At 53.0% G+C, this 19969-nt stretch overlaps 1 protein-coding gene across 1 annotated transcript; it reads right to left on the bottom strand.

Moving 5' to 3' along the window:
- Nucleotides 1–1498: 1498 nt before the first annotated feature.
- GDF6 (growth differentiation factor 6) lies at nucleotides 1499–19529 on the bottom strand. Its single transcript, XM_049854283.1, has 2 exons — nucleotides 18998–19529; nucleotides 1499–3499 (listed from the first exon to the last, which is right to left on the bottom strand). The coding sequence occupies exons 1-2, from the start codon at nucleotides 19419–19421 to the stop codon at nucleotides 2538–2540; spliced, it is 1386 nt and encodes a 461-aa protein (XP_049710240.1). The 5' UTR covers nucleotides 19422–19529; the 3' UTR covers nucleotides 1499–2537.
- Between the last annotated feature and the right edge of the window lie 440 nt (nucleotides 19530–19969).

Here is a 19969-nt window from a genome sequence, read left to right as displayed (position 1 = left end):
AGTGCGTTTTCAGACATCCAGTTCCATCCTGGAACAAATCCCACTGACCACAATTCCTTGAGAAAATGATTGTTTCTAAATAGATCCATATAAACGAGGCTGAGTTATGAGGGAGGGAATGAGTTTAATAATACAGTATTAGTTCGAGTATCATCCAGGAAAGACGGACTGTAAAAAATGTTTTGAATATTAATTTACCTCTGATAACTTTAGTGCTGTAAATACTTGTATTATAGTGAGGTAGACAGTTAAAAAAAAAAACTCTCCATTAGACAGAATTAAAATTTTGTAATAATATTTAAGGAAATGATAACATTATGAAAGAACGAAATATCTGATTAATGCTTAACTTTGTACAACTCGAATATAAACTTTAAAAATCTTAGAAATTATAACATTTGAGTGCATATAACATTTTGTACATTAAGATGAATTGCATGCTGTCCACGTCTTCTTTGCACTTTCAGTCACCTTAAATAAACAAATATATACAGCCTTAACAGAACAACAGTGCATCCAAAGCAAATGTGCATTTTAAATTATTTCTCTTGGCCAAGTCTTCTTTTACTTAGCATTTTATATTAGCATTCATTATCATTCCCACCCTTTGACAGTTTGTAGTTCTCTGAACCAAACAAGCAACAGGTTTAGATTGGGAGAGGGCAAAACGACACAGAGAAAACAAAACCTTTTTTTTTTTTTTTTTTTAAATGGTTGGTACAAGTCCCCTTGTTTAAACCATTTCATGGTCAAAGATGAGAAGGAAGTTAACTCATATTCCCATCTGGGCAATGTTTGAAAATAATACTGGTGCAGGGTGGTGGGAAAGGTCATGCTTTTTACTATCTGGGAATGGATATTTAAATTGGGTTGTGCTCTCTCCTGCTTCCTTCTGGAAGATGAATTCCACCCTTGTCTCCTTCTTTAGAGGTCCTTGGGTGGCACAAGTGGTTTGCACTCGACTGTTAACCTAAAGGCTGGTGATTCAAACTCGCCTAGTGGCACCACGAAAGAAAGGCCTGGCCATCTTCTTCTGTAAAGATTACACCCAAGAAAACCCTACAGAGTAGTCCTACTCAGTAACACATGGGGTCATCATGAGTCGGAATCAACTTCATGGCAACGGTTTTTTTTTTTTTTTTTCATTTCCTTCTTCTTTACTGCCAGTTCCCATCTCCCACCCCAAACTCAATGTAACACTTTGCTCTTTTCACAGTTTTTCATTACTAAGTTTTAAAAACATTGCCTAACTGGTAATTACAATCTGAAACAATTCTTTTGGGGGAGCCCTGGGCTATTTCCAGCTGGTAATCTTTCAGGAATGTCAGAAGGGAGGGAAAAAAGATTTTAAAGAAACTTCAGAGACAGGCACTTGTGTCTGCTTTCATCCTTACCTTCCCTGCTCCTGGCAGGTCCCTTGGGCCCCCCTCCCAACCTTGCCCTCTCTACTTCTTTGGTCCTTTCCTGCTTCCTCTGCACCTCTGACCTTAGTTATATTGTACCCCCCCCCCCCCCCCAGTTTTTAAAATTGGGAATCGCCTTCCTCTTAGAAGGGGGTGCCTGAATCTTTGGCAAATTGTTTGGGTTTTTTGTTTGTTTGTTTTCTTCTTGTTAGTTTTAATCAATTAGAAACAGACATCATGAAGGGCTTTTCGGTAGGTTATCTCCTGCCTGGGCACATTAGCCTCCGTGTCAGCCCCAGTAAGGCAGGTCTTGTGGTTTCTCCTTATCCTTCAGGGGGTTCCATTTGGACTAATTCTTGTCATTCCATCCATACCAGCTCCTCTTTCCCCCATCAGAAAAAGCAACAGTAAAGGCAGCACCGGAGCACCTCTCTCAGCCCCCTGAGCCCTCTGGATTGCCATGGGAGTTGCCAGTTACAAGTACTGGGAAAGGCCAAAGCAGAGCTGGTACACTCGCTAGAGAGCACAATTGGGTGGAAAAGGTGCTTGGGGCCACCTATCTCCAAGCTCTTCTAAAGGCAGGAACTGGCTTTCCTATTCAGTATCCAATGTCCCTATTCTAACACTTTTCACTTGGGAGGCCACCAGACATGGGCTGCGACACGGCCAGAAAGACAGAATCTTCTTTACACAGGTAGAATACAACCAAACCAAGGTGTGGGCAAAGGTGATTCTCCCTTCCACACTGTTTCCCTTTTTAAAGTATTTTTCAATCCATGGAACAGTTGAGAAACAAGTATACGACTCACGTTCTCCCACCTCCTATCAAAACCTGTGAAACACACAAGGAAATCCAAAGCCACAATAATGAAGAGAAAAACAAAACAAAACAAAGCAAATCCTCCTTGGCTTGTTTTTCCAGAGTGGCCAGGCAAAGTGTGAAAATCCATATATCCCCCTGGGCTGGCAGGTAGAAGGTTCTGGGAGGACTGCGCTGTGCTACCACCTCTCCCATCCAGCTCACACATCTAGGCTTTTGCCCACCCTCAGCCCGCTCCAAGGCCAGCTCCTCCTCCGTCCCTCTCAGCAGTCAGGCTTCCCCAGCGGCTGGCTATGGCGTTGGGAAAGGCGCCGCTACCTGCAGCCGCAGGACTCCACCACCATGTCCTCGTACTGCTTGTAGACCACATTATTGCCCGCATCGATGTACAGGATGCTGATGGGAGTCAATTTGGTGGGCACACAACAGCTGGGCGGGGTGGAGCCAGGGTCCATGGAGTTCATCAGGGTCTGGATAATGGCGTGGTTGGTGGGCTCCAGGTGTGAGCGCAGCGGGAAGTCGCACACGCCCTCGCAGTGGTACGCCTCGTACTCCAGGGGCGCGATAATCCAGTCGTCCCAGCCCAGCTCCTTGAAGTTCACGTGCAGGGGCTTCTTGCTGCAGCGCAGCCTCGACTTCTTGCCATGCCGCTTGCCGTGACGACTGGCAAAGGCCGTGCGCCGCCGCCGCCGGCCGGGCGAGGGCAGCCAAGGCCCAGCGTCTGGGGCGCCCGACGGAGGCGGCCAGGACCCCTCGGCGCCCGCAACCGGGCCCGCAGCCTCGGCCGAGCCCAGCTGCTCGCGCATCTCAGCGAACAGGTTCTTGCGCTGGGATTTGGTGAACACCACGAGCAGGGCGCGCTCCTGGGGCGGCCGCACCCTCCGGCCGAAGCCCAGACTCCGCAGGTCCGCGGCCAGCGGCTGCTGGGGCCCCAGCGCGGGCGCCTCGGACTCCCCGGCGCCCGGCTCGCCCCATGCGGCCCGCAACTCCAAGCACAGCTGCTTCCAGGGCTGGTGGCGCAGGCCCTGCCACACGTCGAAGACTTCCCAGCCGGCCGGGGGCGCCCCCTGTAGGTCCAGGGTCCGCGCATCCAGTAGCAGGGGCGAGAGGCAAGGGAAGAGCTGCACAAGCAGCGGCCCGGCCGGCGGCCCCCGGGGCACTGCGGGCGCCTGGCGAAAGAGCCGCAGCTCCGCGCCCACCAGCTCTTCTTTGTCTGAGAGCGTGGACACATCAAACAAATACTTCTGTCTCCGGAGAGGAGTGTGCGAGAGATCGTCTGCGAGATAAAAAATAATTACAGTCAGTTTCACTTCAGGGGGAAATCAGCCCAGTGCTTGGCAGCCGCCCCCGGGAGGGAGAGGGCGGGGAGCGGAGCGGGCCGGCCAGGGAGGTCAGTCCGCCAGGCCCGCAGCCTGACCACCCCCAGCCGCGGGGTGGGGGCGCACCGGGACCTGTCCCCTCCTCCCTGTCAGCTCCGGACGCCCAGGGCGGAAGTCGGTGGCCGCCCGAGAGGCTGCGGCGGCGGCGGCCTCCCGGGGTTCTCCCAGGCGGCTGCGTAACCACTAATGTGACCTTTGTGGTCGCAAGCCTGGGCCGCGCTTTCCCCAGACCTTCTCTGGGCTGGCTCCTTAGTGAAATCTTTCTCGTCTCTGTTCCAATGTCGCCTCCTCCGACAGGCCGTCCTCGGTCCCCCTGATCTAAAGTAGCCTCGCTCGGTCGCTGTCACAGGACCTGGTTTATTATCTTCCCAGCACTTGGCTTTATCTACAATTACCTCGTTCATATTTGTCTCATTAGTGGTCTGTCTTTCCAAGCAACATCCCGCTGCCACCAACGCTATAGGAGCTGGAAGTATGTCCACGTCCATCTTGCTCACCACAGCGCCTAGGGCCGTGTCCGATCTAGAGCACACGCTGGTGAATACGGGAGAAACTTCTGGAGCAGTGATTCCCAATCCTGGCTGCACCTTAGAATCATCCCGGGAACTTAAAAATACCAAAGCCAGGGCTTCACCCCAGACCAAGTGTATCAGTATCTGACAGGGCTTTGGCATTGGGCTTTGTTAGCCTTTTTTTTTCAAGCTCCGAGATGATTTAAAGGTGCAGCCCTAGAATCACTGCTCTGAGGGTAACCTCGCTGCCATCAGGCTGTTTGCTGGGGCATTTAGGCTGAATACAGTGCAGACAGAACAAGGGCTGCCAAGTGTTTTCTTTTTTTTTTTTTTTTCGTATGTTTTAAATTTGCCTACACTTTAACTTAAAACAAAAGAGCAGTGAGGCTTTCAGAAGTCTGCAGAAGGCAAACACACACCAAGCATCTCTCCAGTGAGAAGATCCTGCAGTCAATGAGAAATAGAGACACCTGGAAGGAGAAAAGCTCAGCCATGGACATTTAGACAGACACACACTCACCAACAATGACATGTCCTGCCCCTCCCCTCCCTCAGACCCAACCTGAAATCCTCTTGCTATGCAATTAATCCTGGAGATAAATTTTTTGGTTACAAGTGGGAAAAAGAAGTTTGAGGCACATGGCAAGGAGAGTAGTAGGCTTTTAAAATCCAAGGCGAATTCTTCAGGACCAAGGCAATACTGGACTTCCCTTTTGATACCTTTGTGTAGGAAGCCAACCCCACTTCAATGTGCAAGGCGGAAAGCTAACCAGATTTTCCAGGGCTGCTTTCCCATAAAATATTTACAACCCAGCAAATACAAAAATCCCCAAAGCCCCCAGCTTTCCTCAGAAGCTAGTAAAGTTTGGGTCGATTTCAATAATAAAAGTGTCACTGGGTCCTGGGTCTGACCTTGCCGCCAGTCCAGATGCAGCCCCGGGCCACTGGATCTGGAGCCTCCGTCATGCTCAGTCCCATCGGGGCTGCCCGCAGGGCTGGCTGCCTCATCCTAGCACACAAGCCCTGACCTGAGATGGAGCTGAGGGAAGGGTGAGAGGTGAAAAGGGAAAGGCTGCTGGAGGCAGTTGATTTATGGAAGCCAACCCCTTCAAACCGGCCAGGGTCACATTAAAATCAGTGAGAATTCAGCATACTTTCCACTGCTTTAAAAAAAAAAAAAAACCATATCTGACAATGCTCAGCCACTGGCCAGATCTCAGGACTATGGCCTTAGGCTTCACTTCCCACCCTCTTACAGTTCTGTCTCCCCAAACTAGAACTGTGAAGAGAAGGACAAACCTAAGGCATTGGTGGCACTAGCTGAATGTTTACAATAGCTAACACATTTTTAATCCTTACTTTAAGCATGTGCTCAGTTCTGTAATATAGGTGCTCATACTGTTCCCATTTTACAAATGAGAAAACCAAGGCTTGCAGAGATTGTCAGTTACCCAAAGTTAGACAGCTAGTAAGTGAGGCTTAGGTCCATACCTGGGCTATTTAATTCCAGAGTTGGAGGTCTTAAGCCTCAATCACCAATAGTCCCATTTGTTGCCTCTGCTATAGTCCAGGTATTGGAGTCTAACAACCAAGAGTGGTGAAATATGGGGGAGAGGAGGATACAGCACAATCTGTATTTGCAAGCCGTAAGGGTCTCTGGGTGGCGAAGACTGTTTGTGCTGGTTACTAACTGAGAGGTTGGTGGTTCGGACCCACCCAGTGGCACCATGAAAGAAAGTCCTGGCCATCTGTTTCCATAGATTACACTCCAGAAAACCCTATGGAGCACAGTTCTACTCTGTAACACATGGGGTCATCATGAGTAGGAATCAACTTGACAGCCACAGGTTTGGTTGGTTTCGTTTTAGAAGTAAAACCTGGACTCCCTTAGGAAATTTACATCTCTGTTTACGTAGCTCTTAAAAGAACCTGTCACTAGCTGGAGAGCATTCAGGCAGGTGCAAAGGATAATGATTTATTTTTCTCCCATGGAACATGTTGATTTCAGCTTGCTTTTGCTTTCCTTGTGTTTGTTTGTTTAATGTGAGCTAATAAAGGACTGACTGCTCTGCACAGCTGAGTCACATTTCTCTAGTCCTCAGAGGGTGGTCAGAGGGAGCTCTACTGATCCTGCAGCCTCGGCATCTCTGATGATCTTTCTGCCAAGACCAGCCCATCCTTATCATTTTCCAGGGCCCAGGGCAAGAGTGCAAATGGAAGCTTCAGCCTGCATCCTGGTCTTCTCTTGCCTCCCCAGGTCCATCCCACACTGCTCTCTTATGCATGCATGTGGACACCCCAGCCCACAAGTCCTAGCTTCCCAGGCCTACAGGTGCACTTACCGATGGTATGTTCCACTCTTGGAAGGACAATCCACTGAAGAAGGTGCACACGCCCTGGAAGTGGGCTTAGAGCTATTTGGGCAACAACTCTGTTGTCCCAGCTACCTGGGGCATGATCTAAGAGAGTGGCCCTCAAAGCCACTAAAGCTGCCAGTGGTTGTCAGTAGTTGTGACTCCTGATGGCCCCAGGTGTGTCCGAGTAGAACTAAGCTCTATAGGGTTACATCTGAAACAGTGTCACAAAGGAACTTGTTAGAAATGCAAATTTTGGGCCCCAGAGTTCTGGGGTGGGGGCCAGAATTGGCATTTTTAATCTGTTCCCAGGTGATGTCGATTCTGCCAGCGGGGGGAGGGGGGTCACACTTTGAGATCCACTGGTCTAGAAGAGGGATGCAGGTTCCAGGTAGACATGTCTCCTTGACTCCCTGGATTCCTTACCCAATGAGGGCCACCCCTGGAGTAGGGATAAAACAGGATCCTCCAAAGCACAGGGCCTGAGGCAGGGTCTAAGGCCCTACTGGCCAGAACCAATTCACTATCTCTCCCAGCCCTTCCCTGCTCCCCACAGCCACCCCCCACTTGTCTTTACCCTTTCAGCCACAAGTTCTCTCACTGGATCTCCAGAACCTCTAACCCCTAACCAGAGGGTCCGAGGAGGTGGATGCTCTGTGCTGCTCCCCCATAGCCCACATTCCCCACCTGTCTGGGCCTGCTCTGAAGCCACACAGGGCCAAAACAGCCCAGGGCAGGCATCCAACCCCAGAGCACATGCGACACCATGTGCTGTGAGCCTACACACACTGCCTGCTAAGCAGGCATCACAAGGCCTGGCCCAGCTGCCATGGGCCACCTGTGGGCAAGAGGCCCACCCTTCACACTCCCTTCCACAAGCCTCCTTTCTCCTCAGGTTCTTTATAAATGAGGGCTGTGGTCCTCAACTGACCCTATCTTCCATCTCCTTAACTAGAGACCTGCTCTTTTCATTTCAAAATTTCTTTTTGGCACTTTCTTACACCCCTGGAAGTCAACCCTATGCTTTAGTCTGTTACATTGAAATTAATAACACATGAGAGCTTTTTGTTCTGCTTTCCGTTTGCACCAGCCTCGTTTGTTATAGCTTAGCTCACAACCCAGTTAACTGTTGAGGGTTAGACATATAATTCTTCCAAGTTATAATTCCGAGATGCGCACTTATCCACTTGCCCTAGTAGGTGGGTAAAGAATAAAGGGGAGGAGGGAAGGAACAAGCCACCCTCACATCTGAAGAAAAATTCTTCGTTAATAAGTCAGCCTCTTTTGAGTTAGAGCCCCTATGACTCGGATCTACTCGAGGGCAGCAGGTGTGGTACTGGTTTTCTTTTGAGTTAAGAGCAGGTTGGGAAGGGCTGAGGGTACTTCACACACGTGTTTCTGCTGTGTTGTGTTGTTGTTCTTAGGTGCTGCGGAGTCAAGTCGATTTTCTACTCATAGCAACCCCATGTGACAGAGTGGAACTGCCCCATAGGGTTCCCTAGGCTGTAATCTTGAAGGGAGCAAATTCCCAAGTCTTTCTCCTGCAGAGCGCCTGAGTAGGTTGGAACTGCCAACATTTTGGTTGGCAGCCAAGTGCTCAGCCATTGCATTGTGCCACCAGGGCTTCTTGTGTTTTTTTGTTTTGTTTTTGTTTTTTTAAGGAAAACAAGTAAAAAAAAATTTTTTTTTTTTAACGCTTGCTAGGTGATAGCAACCTGTTTTAAAGCTGTGGAAATTGACTTAGAAAGCCAGTCATCTGTCTACTGGCACAGTGCACAGCTGGAGAGAGCTGAAGAAGCAAACACCAAAGGATGCTAAGGCAGAAAGGCAAGCAGGATGCTTTTCCACCGCACCACAGACCAATGCCTGGAACCTACAGTCCATGAAGGCGGCTTGAGCGAGGGACGCTCAGGGACAGGAAACGGGCCTTTCCAGGCTCCTCTCGATGCCTCCTCCCGGGAGGTCCCGGGCTACTATTTATAGGGTTCCAGAAATCCAGCACCTTCTTTGGGTTTGAGGAGAGCCCGGGACTGCATTTTTACAAAACATCACCGAGGTATGTTGGACAGCTTGAGTCCCTCTGGAGGGTCTTGGTTGGATTTGCGGTCACCCGCCAGCACCGAGGATGCACCAGCTCTCGCGACCTGCACGTCACTCCCCGCCACGGACTCTGGGCTCCTCCGCGTCCTGCCCCCGTCCTCTGAGTTCCCTACTGGTGACCTTGGATGGCTACTGGCTAGGCGTCCAGCCGGACCCCAGCTGCCTCCTCCGTCCCACATCCTCCGCGGTGGCTGAGCAGAAAGCTGAGGAGACATCGGGATTTCCCACCACCACCACCACCACCGATGGGGGAGGAAGCTGAGGGGCGAGGGATAATCACAGAGCTTTGCAAAGGATACTCTGGCTGTCATTGAGGCTGAACCACTGCTCCCACTCGCTCATTTTAAAGCCGGCAGCACCCAGCGGCTCAGCCGGAGAAAGACTTGGTGATTTGCTCCCATAAAGATTGTTGTTGCTGCTGTTAGGTGCCCAGTGGACTCCCACTCATGGGACCCCACGTGACAGAGTAGTACTGCCTCCTAAGGCTTTCTAGGCTAAACTACCCCATAGGGATTTTTAGGCAGTAATTACTCCCCGGAAGCCTGGTGGCCCAGTGGTTAAGAGCTAAGGCTGCTAACCAAACGGTTGGTAGTTTGAATCCACCAGCCACTCCTTGGAAACCCTATGGGGCAGTTCTGCTCTGCCACATGGAGTCGCAGTGAGTCAGGACACCTAACCACACAGCAGCACCAAAACCCTAAGAGACTTGCCTTTGTGTTGGTCATGAGCCCAGTACTTTGCTGTCCTTTCTCACTGAACCCTCACTGCAAGTGTCCAAGGTCTGTCCTACTATTATACTCATTTATTAGTGAGGAGACTAAGGCTGTAGGAAGTGGCAAGTTCTGAAGGTAATAATTCCAAGGCTGACCCCAATCCTGTGGCTGGGTGCCTCATCCAGGGTCCTGATTTGACCAGGGAACACGCAGGACACTCACATTCATCATCAGTGCAGTCAACCCAAGGTGAGCTGGGTTCCCCCCGGGAATTTCTTTTCTTTTCTTTTTCTTCAGTAGAGGATGGAATTTATGGCTGGATTTGGAGTCACATCTCCCCTAGGTCCTTCAGGTAGCTTCAGAATTACCCTGAGGTGCCGAAGTCCATGAGGTTGGAAATAAAGCCAGGCATGCTGGGTGAGTAAAAATGAGCCACCAGCCCCTCTCCTCTGGGTGTGAAGTCCTCCTAGGGTAATCTGTGCTGCAATGATTACCATCCCCCTTGAACATAGCAATCTCCTGGGCATGCCCCCGAGGGTAAACCCTCATTGTACATCAGGTCTGTGTTGAGGTCTGAGCCTTGCAAACTGCTGACCAGTTGCTAAGCATCATCCTCAGTGGATGGATTCAAGAAGCAATCCACACAATTCACCCTCTCCAGGGTGCCAGGGGCCCCAGTACTCTTGCTTGATTAGCCAGCATAATTACCAAATAACAAACACTGGTGTAGCACCTACTTTGTGCTGGGTATGATTAAATTCTTAATATGTATTAACTCATTTTATTCCTCAAAGCCATCTATGAGAAAGGCACCCTATTATCCCCACCGTATGGATCAGGAAGCTAAAGTAGGGAGTTTAAGAGCCACTTGCCCAAGACAGGAAGTGGTAGAGCTGGCAATCTGGTTCCAGTTTCCATACCAACACTCTAGACAAACCCTGAGAAGGCCCCATCTCTTTCATGTTACCCATGACTGAAGGGTGCCAATCCCTGGTCTCCAAGAGCCACTTGCTTCCTAGTCAACAGAACTGAAGAAAGGGATGCCCAAAATTGAGCTTTTTAAAGAGAACTTACAAGGAAACTTAATTTTCTCATCTGCAAAATGGGGATAACAATACCAGCTCACAGAGTTACTGAGGGGTGCAAATGAGAAACAGTGTGGCAAAGACCTTTGAAGGCACCATGCAAATGTTAGTTACTAAAGACAGTGAGGATTTCAAGTCAAAGAAACATAGATTTGAATCCTGATCTGTGACTTAATGTCTGGGTGACCTTGGGCAAGTACTCTCTCTCCCCCAGCCTCACATCCCTCCTCTGTAAAATAGGAATAACTAGCCCTACCTTTCAGGGTCACTGCAAAGGTAAGATTTAGCTACTCAGCGCACTGCATGACACATCAGCTCTTGCAGGTGGAGTGGATTCTGACTCATAGCGACCCTACAGGACAGAGTAGAACTGCCCCATAGGGTTTCCAAGGAAATCTGGTGGATTCCAACTGCCGACCCTTTGGTTAGCAGCTGAGCTCTTAACCACTGCACATAGAAGCACTCAATATTACTACCTATATCCCTAGGGTCACTATGAGTCCAGATCAACTCTACAGCAAAGGGTTTGGTTTTTGTTTCTTATCCAGGTAGGGAGAAGGGGAAACGGTCCTCATCTTAGACTTCTTTGAGTAGATATGGTTCCGTTCTCTCTACAAGATTTCTAGAAGTTAGCTGGGTTTTTAGCGGAGGAAAGGTGGTGGGCAGCAGAAGTAAAGTAAGAAACAGTCACTTCCGCTTCCTGCTCATCTGAGGCCCAGCAAAGGGCAAGGCCTCTCCCCCCATTGCCTTGACCCGTCTCAGTCTTGTGGTGCCATATCCTGCCACTGCCGACCCTCTTGCAGTGACTGGTGAGTGGCCGATCTCCACCCCATCCCCAATCAATAATTAGGACCTTCCTTGCTGGTTCCCTCCTTTGCTGGGAAGGGCTAGTGCTAGCCCCTATGGCTTCTCCGCTGGACCTACGCAGTCAAGAGCAGTCTGGTGATTAGTTCCCCTTGACCCTCACTCGCGCCCTTGACGCTCTTTTGTGGGGCACACTGTCCACGGAATCCGTCCGGTATGAGGGAGCAAAAGTGTTCAGTGGTCGAATATGTCCCCCATCTTCTTGGCCTACCAACTGGCCACGCACGTGGTGGGAGGGGAGGGGTTTGTAGCAATGAATGACCTCTCGGGCTACAGCTCGCGAGCCACCCAAGAAGGTCCCGTCGGTTTGTCCTTCTGTCAGTGTGTGTGCCACACACTCAGCCGCCTAACTTCTCTAGGCTTCCACATTGCCTTCCCCTACAGCTTGCTCTGCATTTCTCAGCTTCTTTCCTCATTCCAAAGACCGGAGTCGCCCAAGGCTGGTCCTCCAGAGTCTCCGAGAGGACTTTTCACTCCGCTTTCCCAGGCTATTCGGCAACTATGCGGGACTATGTGGGTCTGGTGACTTACCTGGGCCCCTCAGAGAAATCCCAGTCTTGGCGCTGCCAGCTGACTCAGCGTGAGGCAAACGAACGCAATCCCACAGGCCTGAATCCAGAACTCCACTAGCCCTAGGAGCCTTACACAGGTTTCTAGCGCAGAAAAGCCAAACCCCGAGGGCGCAGATCTCCGGTGCGAGTCCAGCGCCAGGGGCCCGGCCTCTCCGAGAGCACTGACGGCCACAGCAAGAGCCGAAAAACGCTTCAGGGAAACTCCATTTGTCTCTCTAGGATGAAACGGATTCGTTTACAAAGCAGTTCCTATGAAGTTCAGTGAAAACTTCGTGCCGGCTCACTCTCGAGAAGGGCTGGAGAGCCAGAGAAGCAAAGGCGAGATCAAGGACACTTCACTGGGGGGTCTCTCTTTTTACCGCAGAACCCACCCTGGGCTCCAGACCAATTCACAGAGGCTCAAATCTTAATTTGACACAGCAGCAGATGAAACCCAAACCGAAGCTCAGCACCGTCCCAGCGCCCCAGACCCTCTCTTCCTGCCTCCCAGCGACGCGGGCGCGTCTTGCACCCCAGGGCGGCGCGGAGGGCATGCCCCCACGTCCTCCGCGGGTCGCTGTCCTTCACTTGAGGACTCGCGTTTGGGGCTAGGCCTGGTTGCCTTCTGCACCGTCGACTTCGTAGGGACACCCGGGAGCCTGGAGGAGAGACACAGGCCCTCTAGTAAGCGAAGGAACGCAGGAGGGGGCAGCCGCAGCCGTGAAACCGCCGTCGGAGCTGGAACACTATCGGGCTGCTGGATTTGAGGGCTTGGAGGTCAAAAGTAGAAACAACAGGTGCCAGTTTTATGCGGTTCCCCTTCTCCCGCCGCTCCAAATCCGACCAGTTCTGAGATCACAAGAGAACAGGGTCAAATTGGCGTGTTGCCGTGGGCGGGACTCTCAGCGCCCAGGGAGCCTGCAAGCAGAGACGCAGGAAAAGTGGTAGTGGTCTGCTTGTTAAAGTGCGGAGCCAGGTGTAGCCTTTAAAGAAAGGATTGCCGCAACTGCAATTCGCTGCATTTACCCGGGTCTGACTTCCGAAACCAGGCCGTCGCAAAATCAGATTGGAGGTGGCCGCTGCGGGCTGCAGTCTAGAATCGTGCAGTTTCTCCCCCCGTGGGGCGTCGGAGCGGCAGTTGGCTGGGAAGTAGGGCGCAGGCTGGCCCAACTTCCCTGAAAGCCAGCTTTGCAAGACAGGCGAACTCCGAGTATCCTATGTTTATTTAGGGATGCGGGGCGGGGGGAGGACAGGAACCCCCCCCCAAACCAGCCCTTCGCGCTGTCCCCTGCTCCTGCTGTCAGAGCATCTCCCCCAACCCCCACCCCCGCCAACCCAGCACAAGCCTGGCGGGGTTAGCCCGCCCCTCTCCTCTCCAGCATGCCCACAATCAGGTCCCTCAGCCGTGCCCCGCCCCCAGGCTCCCCCGCCACTCACCGCGCAGCGCGCGCTCTTCGGGATCGCGGGCCTGCACCTCCCCCGCCCGCCCTCTCGCAGAGCCTAAAGCCCCTCACCCAAGCCGACTCAACCCTCCGGTCCACAACAGCGCTAATGGACTGTCCCGGAATGCGGAGAACAGCAACCCTGGAACCCATTAGGCGGACGCGGACCTATTTAATTCCTGTAAACGGAGACACCATTTAGCCCACTTTGAGCTTAAAAATAAACAGCCAGGGCTTTAAGGGGGGTGGTAGTTATCAAACAACGAGATGGCGCGATGGATCCACATTGCTCCCTTCCACACTTGGCAGCCTCGGCTCGGACCGGGCCCAGGTTCCAGAGAGCATCTTTTGATCTGATTTATTCTATACCTGAGAGATTATCAAACTAATGCCCTTCGCTTTACTTAAAAGCACCCCAGGGATTATTGTTGATTTGCTTTGGGTCGTTTGATGAACGCAGCAGTCCTGGCAGGAAATAAAAATTCTTTTCCGTCCTACCCTGTTTCTCTTGTACTGTTTGTCTCACTACGCTTCGCGTGTGGCCCAGGAAAGCGTCACCAGTTTCAAAGAGGTGCACTGCCAGAACCCCAAGAATCTGACTTGGACAAACAGGTTGCGCTAGGGGCTCCATCAATGCAGCGCCCCTCGTTCATCGCGGTTTTATGCTACACGCATCCTCTCTGGTCGAAAGGGGGAGCTTTAATGTCCTGATTCAGCCTGGGGGGAGGGGATTCATAAGGCCTGTCTTGAGCTGTGGCTTGGATGATTTTTTTTAAATTTTTTGTTAATGTCCAGAAACGATAAGGATGTTTGGACACGCTTTTTCCATTCCCCTCCCCCACCACCGCCACAAGCAAATCGACCTGGTCAACTCCCAGAAGTCGGAGAGCCTCCCCCGTTGGGAAAAACGCAAAGCGTCCTTCTCAGATTGGCTTCCCCAGCGTAGGAGGCTCGCCAAGAGTGCCCGCGCGACCTGCGCTCTCTCAGCAGAAGACGCTAGGTGTTCTTAGCTTCTTGCTTTTCCCTGTAAGGCTACCCTTAGGGCCTTTGGGATAGGGGTGAAAACTGGTATTTAGCAACCAATCGAAGGCTAAAGAATTGATTTGTGGCCTTAAAAATGTCCTAATCATTTCAGCCAGAAGAGCAGAACAACTTCTAACTTGAGATTTCCATCCTCCACCTTTACCAGGACCTTCCAGTTCACCGGGCAGGAGAAGCTGCTTGAAGAGCGACAGAGGCGCAAGCCCTGCTCTGACGCTCCTGCGGGCGCGCATTCGCACGCATACACTTGAACGCTCAGCAAGCCTTTTCCAAGGCTGTTCCCTCTTTCCGAGGAAATAAAGCCCAGATTGGAACCTTCTGCCCGGCTTCCTCATTTGGCCGTCTGGTCTGCATTAGTGTTTTTATAAGGGACTCAAACAAATCGAATACAAGGTCACCAAATAATTAACAGTTGTGAATTCCCTCCATCCCCATTAAAATACTTCCCTGCTTATATTTCATTTTCCGTTTGCCAACGACAACAGGGTCCGGGCAAAGCGCTGCTACGTTGATTACACCACTCTTCGGCTCAAGTCCACCCAGAAACCCGCTGTTGTGCATAAACGTGCTGTACCAGACGAGCTTCAATAGTGAGGGAACTATGCAACTTTCCAAAGGCCCGCCTCAAAGCAGGGCTATCCTCAGAGTTGTCCTGCCCTGCCCCCTGATAACCGTGACCCAGAAGGTAAACCAAGAAGCCAGCAAACAATCAATGGCAAACTATCTCAAGAGTCATTTCTGGAGTTTCGAGTTCCTCAAGGACATTCCAATCTCGTTTTGTTTTGTTTGTTCCCTACTGCCTCTTTTCTGAGGGCGCGATTGTAACAACAAAAAAATTTTTAAAGAGTATTCTGATTTAAAAATTATCTGGGAACCTAATGCACAGCAGCTTAGACTTATTTTGGTTCCCTCATCCTCGGGGTTGCCTGGCCCCTTGTTGGAATATGTGGTACTTCTGACTGCTTAAACTGCAAGTCTGAGTTCTGTTTCTCTCTCATTCTTCCGCCACTATGGCTGGCCATGTTGAATTCATAGCTCTAATTGCTTGCCTTTCCCAGGCCGGGGTGGGGTAGGGGGCAGGCCTTTTAATGAGTTATTTCATGCACTAACTGTATTTCTTCTACATCCATCCTGGCCCATTCTGATCTTGAGACTACACCAACACACACACACACACAAGCTTTCTCATCTTCATGTATCCAAAGGTATTTTTAAAGCACTTTTAAAATATGGAAACATCTTAAAAAGATCAAAGGTAAGCAGTTTGTTGTGCCTCTGCTAAAACAAGTAGAAGGAGAAAGCAAGGCACAGCACAAGTCCACAGCCTAAATCCAAAGCCCCATTCATACTCTTCCTTCCCCATTAACTGCTTCTTCTCACCAACCCTTAGAATCCCCCTCAGCCTCTACCCTATCCACTTAGTGCCATAGTTAAGCATGCAGAGTCTAGAATCAGATGTGAGCCTCAGTTCTCACTAGCTGGGAAACCTTGAACAACTTGCTTCTCCTGTGTGTCCTCCTTAATTCACCTGTAAAACCCGGGTGATTATAGCACTTTCCCCAGGTGTTGCTGGGAGAATTAAACGAGATATTTCAGGCACAGTACTTGGCACACAATAAATGCTCAATTAATCTTGCCTTTTATTATTACTTTTTAGATGTTTGGAGATCAAACCGAAAGGACGTATTTTAAAAGAAAAAACTTGCAGTAAGGTCTCCTGGCAGGGGGTGGAGCGACACAGAACGTGCTGCCTTTATAGACCTAAAGCACTCTTCATTCCTTTTGGAAGTGTTTCTCCCAGCTCCTCACCCTTAATCACAGCCTTCAGGTGTAACTTTTGGGATTTCTAGGTGAGGGCTTTTTGCAAATACTGTATACACGTAAGTTACTCGTGCCTCTTGAGCTTGCTTCAGGTTCCTTTTCTTTACTCCGTCGGTCCTCTGAGGGATCCCTGCTCCTCGGAGCCTAGCCTGTCACACTTGACGGCGACTTAAACACCCCCAAGGCAAGGCGCCAAGTTATCCGGGTTGGCTCCGCACTAAATTGTTCACCGCTCTTTCGTCCTAGTCCCACAACTCCGGCAGGGGCGGGGGGAGGGTGACTACTGGGGTGTTCAGCGCGGTTAAGAGCCCCCACGTGAGATGGGCGGAAGTCCTCGCCTGCAGCCGGGGATACGCGGCTGGCGGGTCCCTTCCATCACGGGAGACTAGACACCGTTTGATGTGTTATGACATGAACCCACAATTAGATCGCTGAGTTGAAACACTCCAATCAGGGGCCCGATGCTAAGCAAGCCCCGGAAGGTCCAGCCCGAGGTCACCGCCGGTGACACATCAAATCAAAATCAGTGAGAGGGAAAGTGAGGCTTTCCCTTTATCAAGCTGGGGCTGCAGCCGCCAACTTGCCCCCTCCCCTGCACGCCCCTCGGGCCCGCAGCTCCGCACTCCTTTGCCCCCGCGCGGCTCGCGACGAGTTGCACCGCCTTCCCAGCCAACTAACTGCCTTTCTTCGCATTTTCTGGGAGAAGACCGCGCCATTGAAGCTACGGTCCTGGTGGTCATACTGCGTCTCCTCCTGGTGTGCCACCGTGTTCAGCCCCAGCCCACGACGGCATTCCTCGGTGGAAGCCTGACGTCTGGAACTAGGTCCGGCTGGTCTGGAGACCTTGGCCCGGGAACCGAGCCCCTCCGCCCCCTAGTCTGGGCTCGCAGCCAGTCCCTCCCCTTCCTCCCGCGCCCGGGGGCGCACAGCGCGATGCCCAGGGGGTGGCTGCAGGGCAAGCAAGGGTAAAGCAAGCCCGCGTCTCCGCCAGACCTGGAGCCCCCAAAGACCCCTTTACCCTCGCCTGTACCCAGCAAGCTTCCGTATACTCCTCCGAACAGCCCGCAGGGTCCTTTGGTCCTGTGCCAAACCCACAAGGCGCAGTGATCGCTTAGGCGTGCCTGCCTGGGGGAGGGGAGGAGATTCTGGTCATTTCCCTCTGGAAAAAGAAAATGCGCGCTCAACCGCGGGCCAGGCAGGGCCTCTGGGATTTCTTCCCGGGGGGGAGGGCCTCTTGAGCAGTTTTCCCTGGGCCTCCTTAGTCTCTCCTTGGGAAGAGGGTTCTTCAGAAGGCGGAGGGTAAACAGAATTGTGGGGGGAGGGGGTGGCAACCGAGGTAGGGTTGGGGCGTGTGGAGAGCTGTGCTGGCAGCCCAAGGAACACACTTGCGGTGCTATGAAGCCACGTGTCTTTGCAAAGGGGACTTTGTCCTAAAATACCATAAAGCACACGGCGTTAATTTGCCCTACAGACCTTTCAGCAGCTCATGAACCTCGCTGACCTCGGGCTGCAGCCGCGAACCGGGCGTGGGCAGGACCCTCGCCCACAAGGAAGGCGGCTTTCAGGAAGGAGGCAGGGAGCTGGAGTCCGATAGGAGCCCAGAGCCTTAGTGACCGTTAACCTGCGCTGAAAGCTTCGAGAACTTGCGAGCGCCCAAGGCAGCCGGGGGAGCAGCCTCTTCAACCTCAGTCCAAGCGCTCGCAGGCTCCGGGACGACCCCAATTTCACTGATGTGGAAGCGGGAGACTGGGAACCCGCCAAAGCCATGGGGCTAAGTCTAGGAGGACAGAGGGTGGGTAGCTACTTAGACTTCTTTTAGTCCCTCCTTCCTTTCTGCTTATCTTCTCTCCTCTTCCCTTCCTTTCCTATCTTTTTCTCTCTTTCTTTTCCGTTTTTCCTCCCACATTATTGCCTCTTTATAGGAGCTGAGTTTCCGGCGTCTGTAGATCCCTCCCCAATTTCTGGGACCAGCGGGACCGCAAGGCTTCCTAGAAGGCACTGGCCACGCTGCGTGCGGACCAATGCAGCAGACCAGGAGCGGGCGCAAAAGTTTCCATAGACATGCACTAGCACCCTAGTAGAAGTGCAGGGAGAGGAGCGCTGCCTGGCTGAGAAGGTGGATGCAAACACCCATACACCCAGGTGGGTTAAGTATTAGCAGACGTCCAAAATTAGCCTCCCCTAACCCGGCCCACCCGTTGCTGCCGGTGCAGAAATCACTCCAGTCTCGGCCTCAGAGCTGCCGAGAGCTGGACGCTGCGCAGAAAAGTCCGAGAGCGCGGGGCTCCAGCCAGCCAGGCTCGATGAGCTCTGCACCCATCACGGTAACGGCGCGGAGACCGCGCGGCTGCTGGACCAGGACTCTGCCCCGCCGCTCGCAGACTCTCCTCCGACGGCGGGACTCGTTTTTGTCCGCGTTCCCCCGCTCGGACCGGTGGCCGAGGCTTTCCAACGCTCACGCACGCCCGGGACCCGGTCCACCCCGGTAACTCAAGCCTTGCGCCTTGCGGGATGCACAGCCCCGGACCCCAAGGCACAGGTTCTTCAGTTCCGCAGCAGGTTGCTCCCGGGGGCGCCCCGATCCCACGCCATCCCGGGTCATCTACCTGCCACCTCCCGTGCTCCACACTGCCTACACCACCCACCAGAGGAGCGGCCACCACGCCGCTCTCTGCAAAAGACAAGAGGAAGAAGGAAGGAAGGAAGGAAGCGAGGATGGAAGGGAAGATTGCAGACTGGAATAAAATCTGCACTCACATTCTGCAATTTACTCGAGCTTAAGAAAAAAAAACGAAAGGAAAGAAAGGGAGAGGTGCACAGAGTGGGAATCCAGCCTCCGACCAGAGCCGGAGCAGCGCCCTGGCTGCGGAGCTCGAGGACGAGGGGAGTCTGGCGTCTTCTCTGCCACTTACCTAGTCCCCTGTCTACAAAGCTAGTGATCGTATTCGCTGACTTGGAAGACTGGAAAAAACTGGCGTTGATGCCTAGCTTCTCGGCGATGGAATAAGTCCTGTAGATTGACAGCATGTACTCGTGGGGCACCACACGCGGGCCCCTGCCCGGCAGCTCCTGAGCCTGGAGCTGCTGCGGCCGCCGCCGCCTGGGCTCATCCTGCCGCCGCTGCTGTGGCTCCTGGCGCTCCGGGGGCGCCCGGTCCACAGGACTCTCCCGCGGCGCCCGAGGCACCTTCCCCTCCTTGCGGCTTCGCACGTCTTTGGCGGAGCCGAGCTCAGCGGACGACGATGAGGAGGAGATGGACGCCTGCTGAAAACCTGGCAAATCCCACAGGAAACTGATGAGGAAGACGGCCGAGAGCAGGACCCTGGGAGTATCCATGGCGAGCAAAAGACTGCGTCTTCCGAAGAGGCGGCGGCGCGGGGCGCGAGAGGCACGGCGCGGCTGGACAGCAGCCGGGGCCCGGCTCCTCCGGCTGATTCCGAGTGCGAGGAGCCGGGTCCCAGCCACACAAACCCCTGCCGTGCCACGCCCCCTCCCGCCCCTAGCCGGGAGGGGAGGGGACGGAGGGTGGGAGGAGAGGCCGGGAGGTGCGGGCAGGAGGTGTGGGGGGAGAGGGGCCGCGGCGCGCCGGTGTGGCAGGAAGGCGCAGCGCCCCCGCGGGACGCGTGCGGGGTTGCTGGGACCGGCGCTCAACTCCCGGAGCAGGCGGGAGCTGGGGAGGGCGGGCGCGGCCGCCCCGCGGCGAGGGAGGAAGGGGCCGTCAGCAGCGCCAAGCCCCCTCGCCCTCTTAGAGGCTCGGTCACTCCGCAGCGCCGCGCCCGCCCTCGGTCCTCGCCAGCGCCTCCACTTTCCTCCGAGCACTGGAGGAAGGAAGCGGCGGGGGCGCCCCCCAGAGACGGCTTGGAGCAGGCGTCCCTGCTGCACGC

Source organism: Elephas maximus, chromosome 15 (genome assembly GCF_024166365.1).
Source record: "Elephas maximus indicus isolate mEleMax1 chromosome 15, mEleMax1 primary haplotype, whole genome shotgun sequence".
NCBI classification, from domain to species: domain Eukaryota; kingdom Metazoa; phylum Chordata; class Mammalia; order Proboscidea; family Elephantidae; genus Elephas; species Elephas maximus.
The sequence above is the reverse complement of the archived record's forward strand: the minus strand, read 5'-3'. Positions and strand labels throughout refer to the sequence as shown.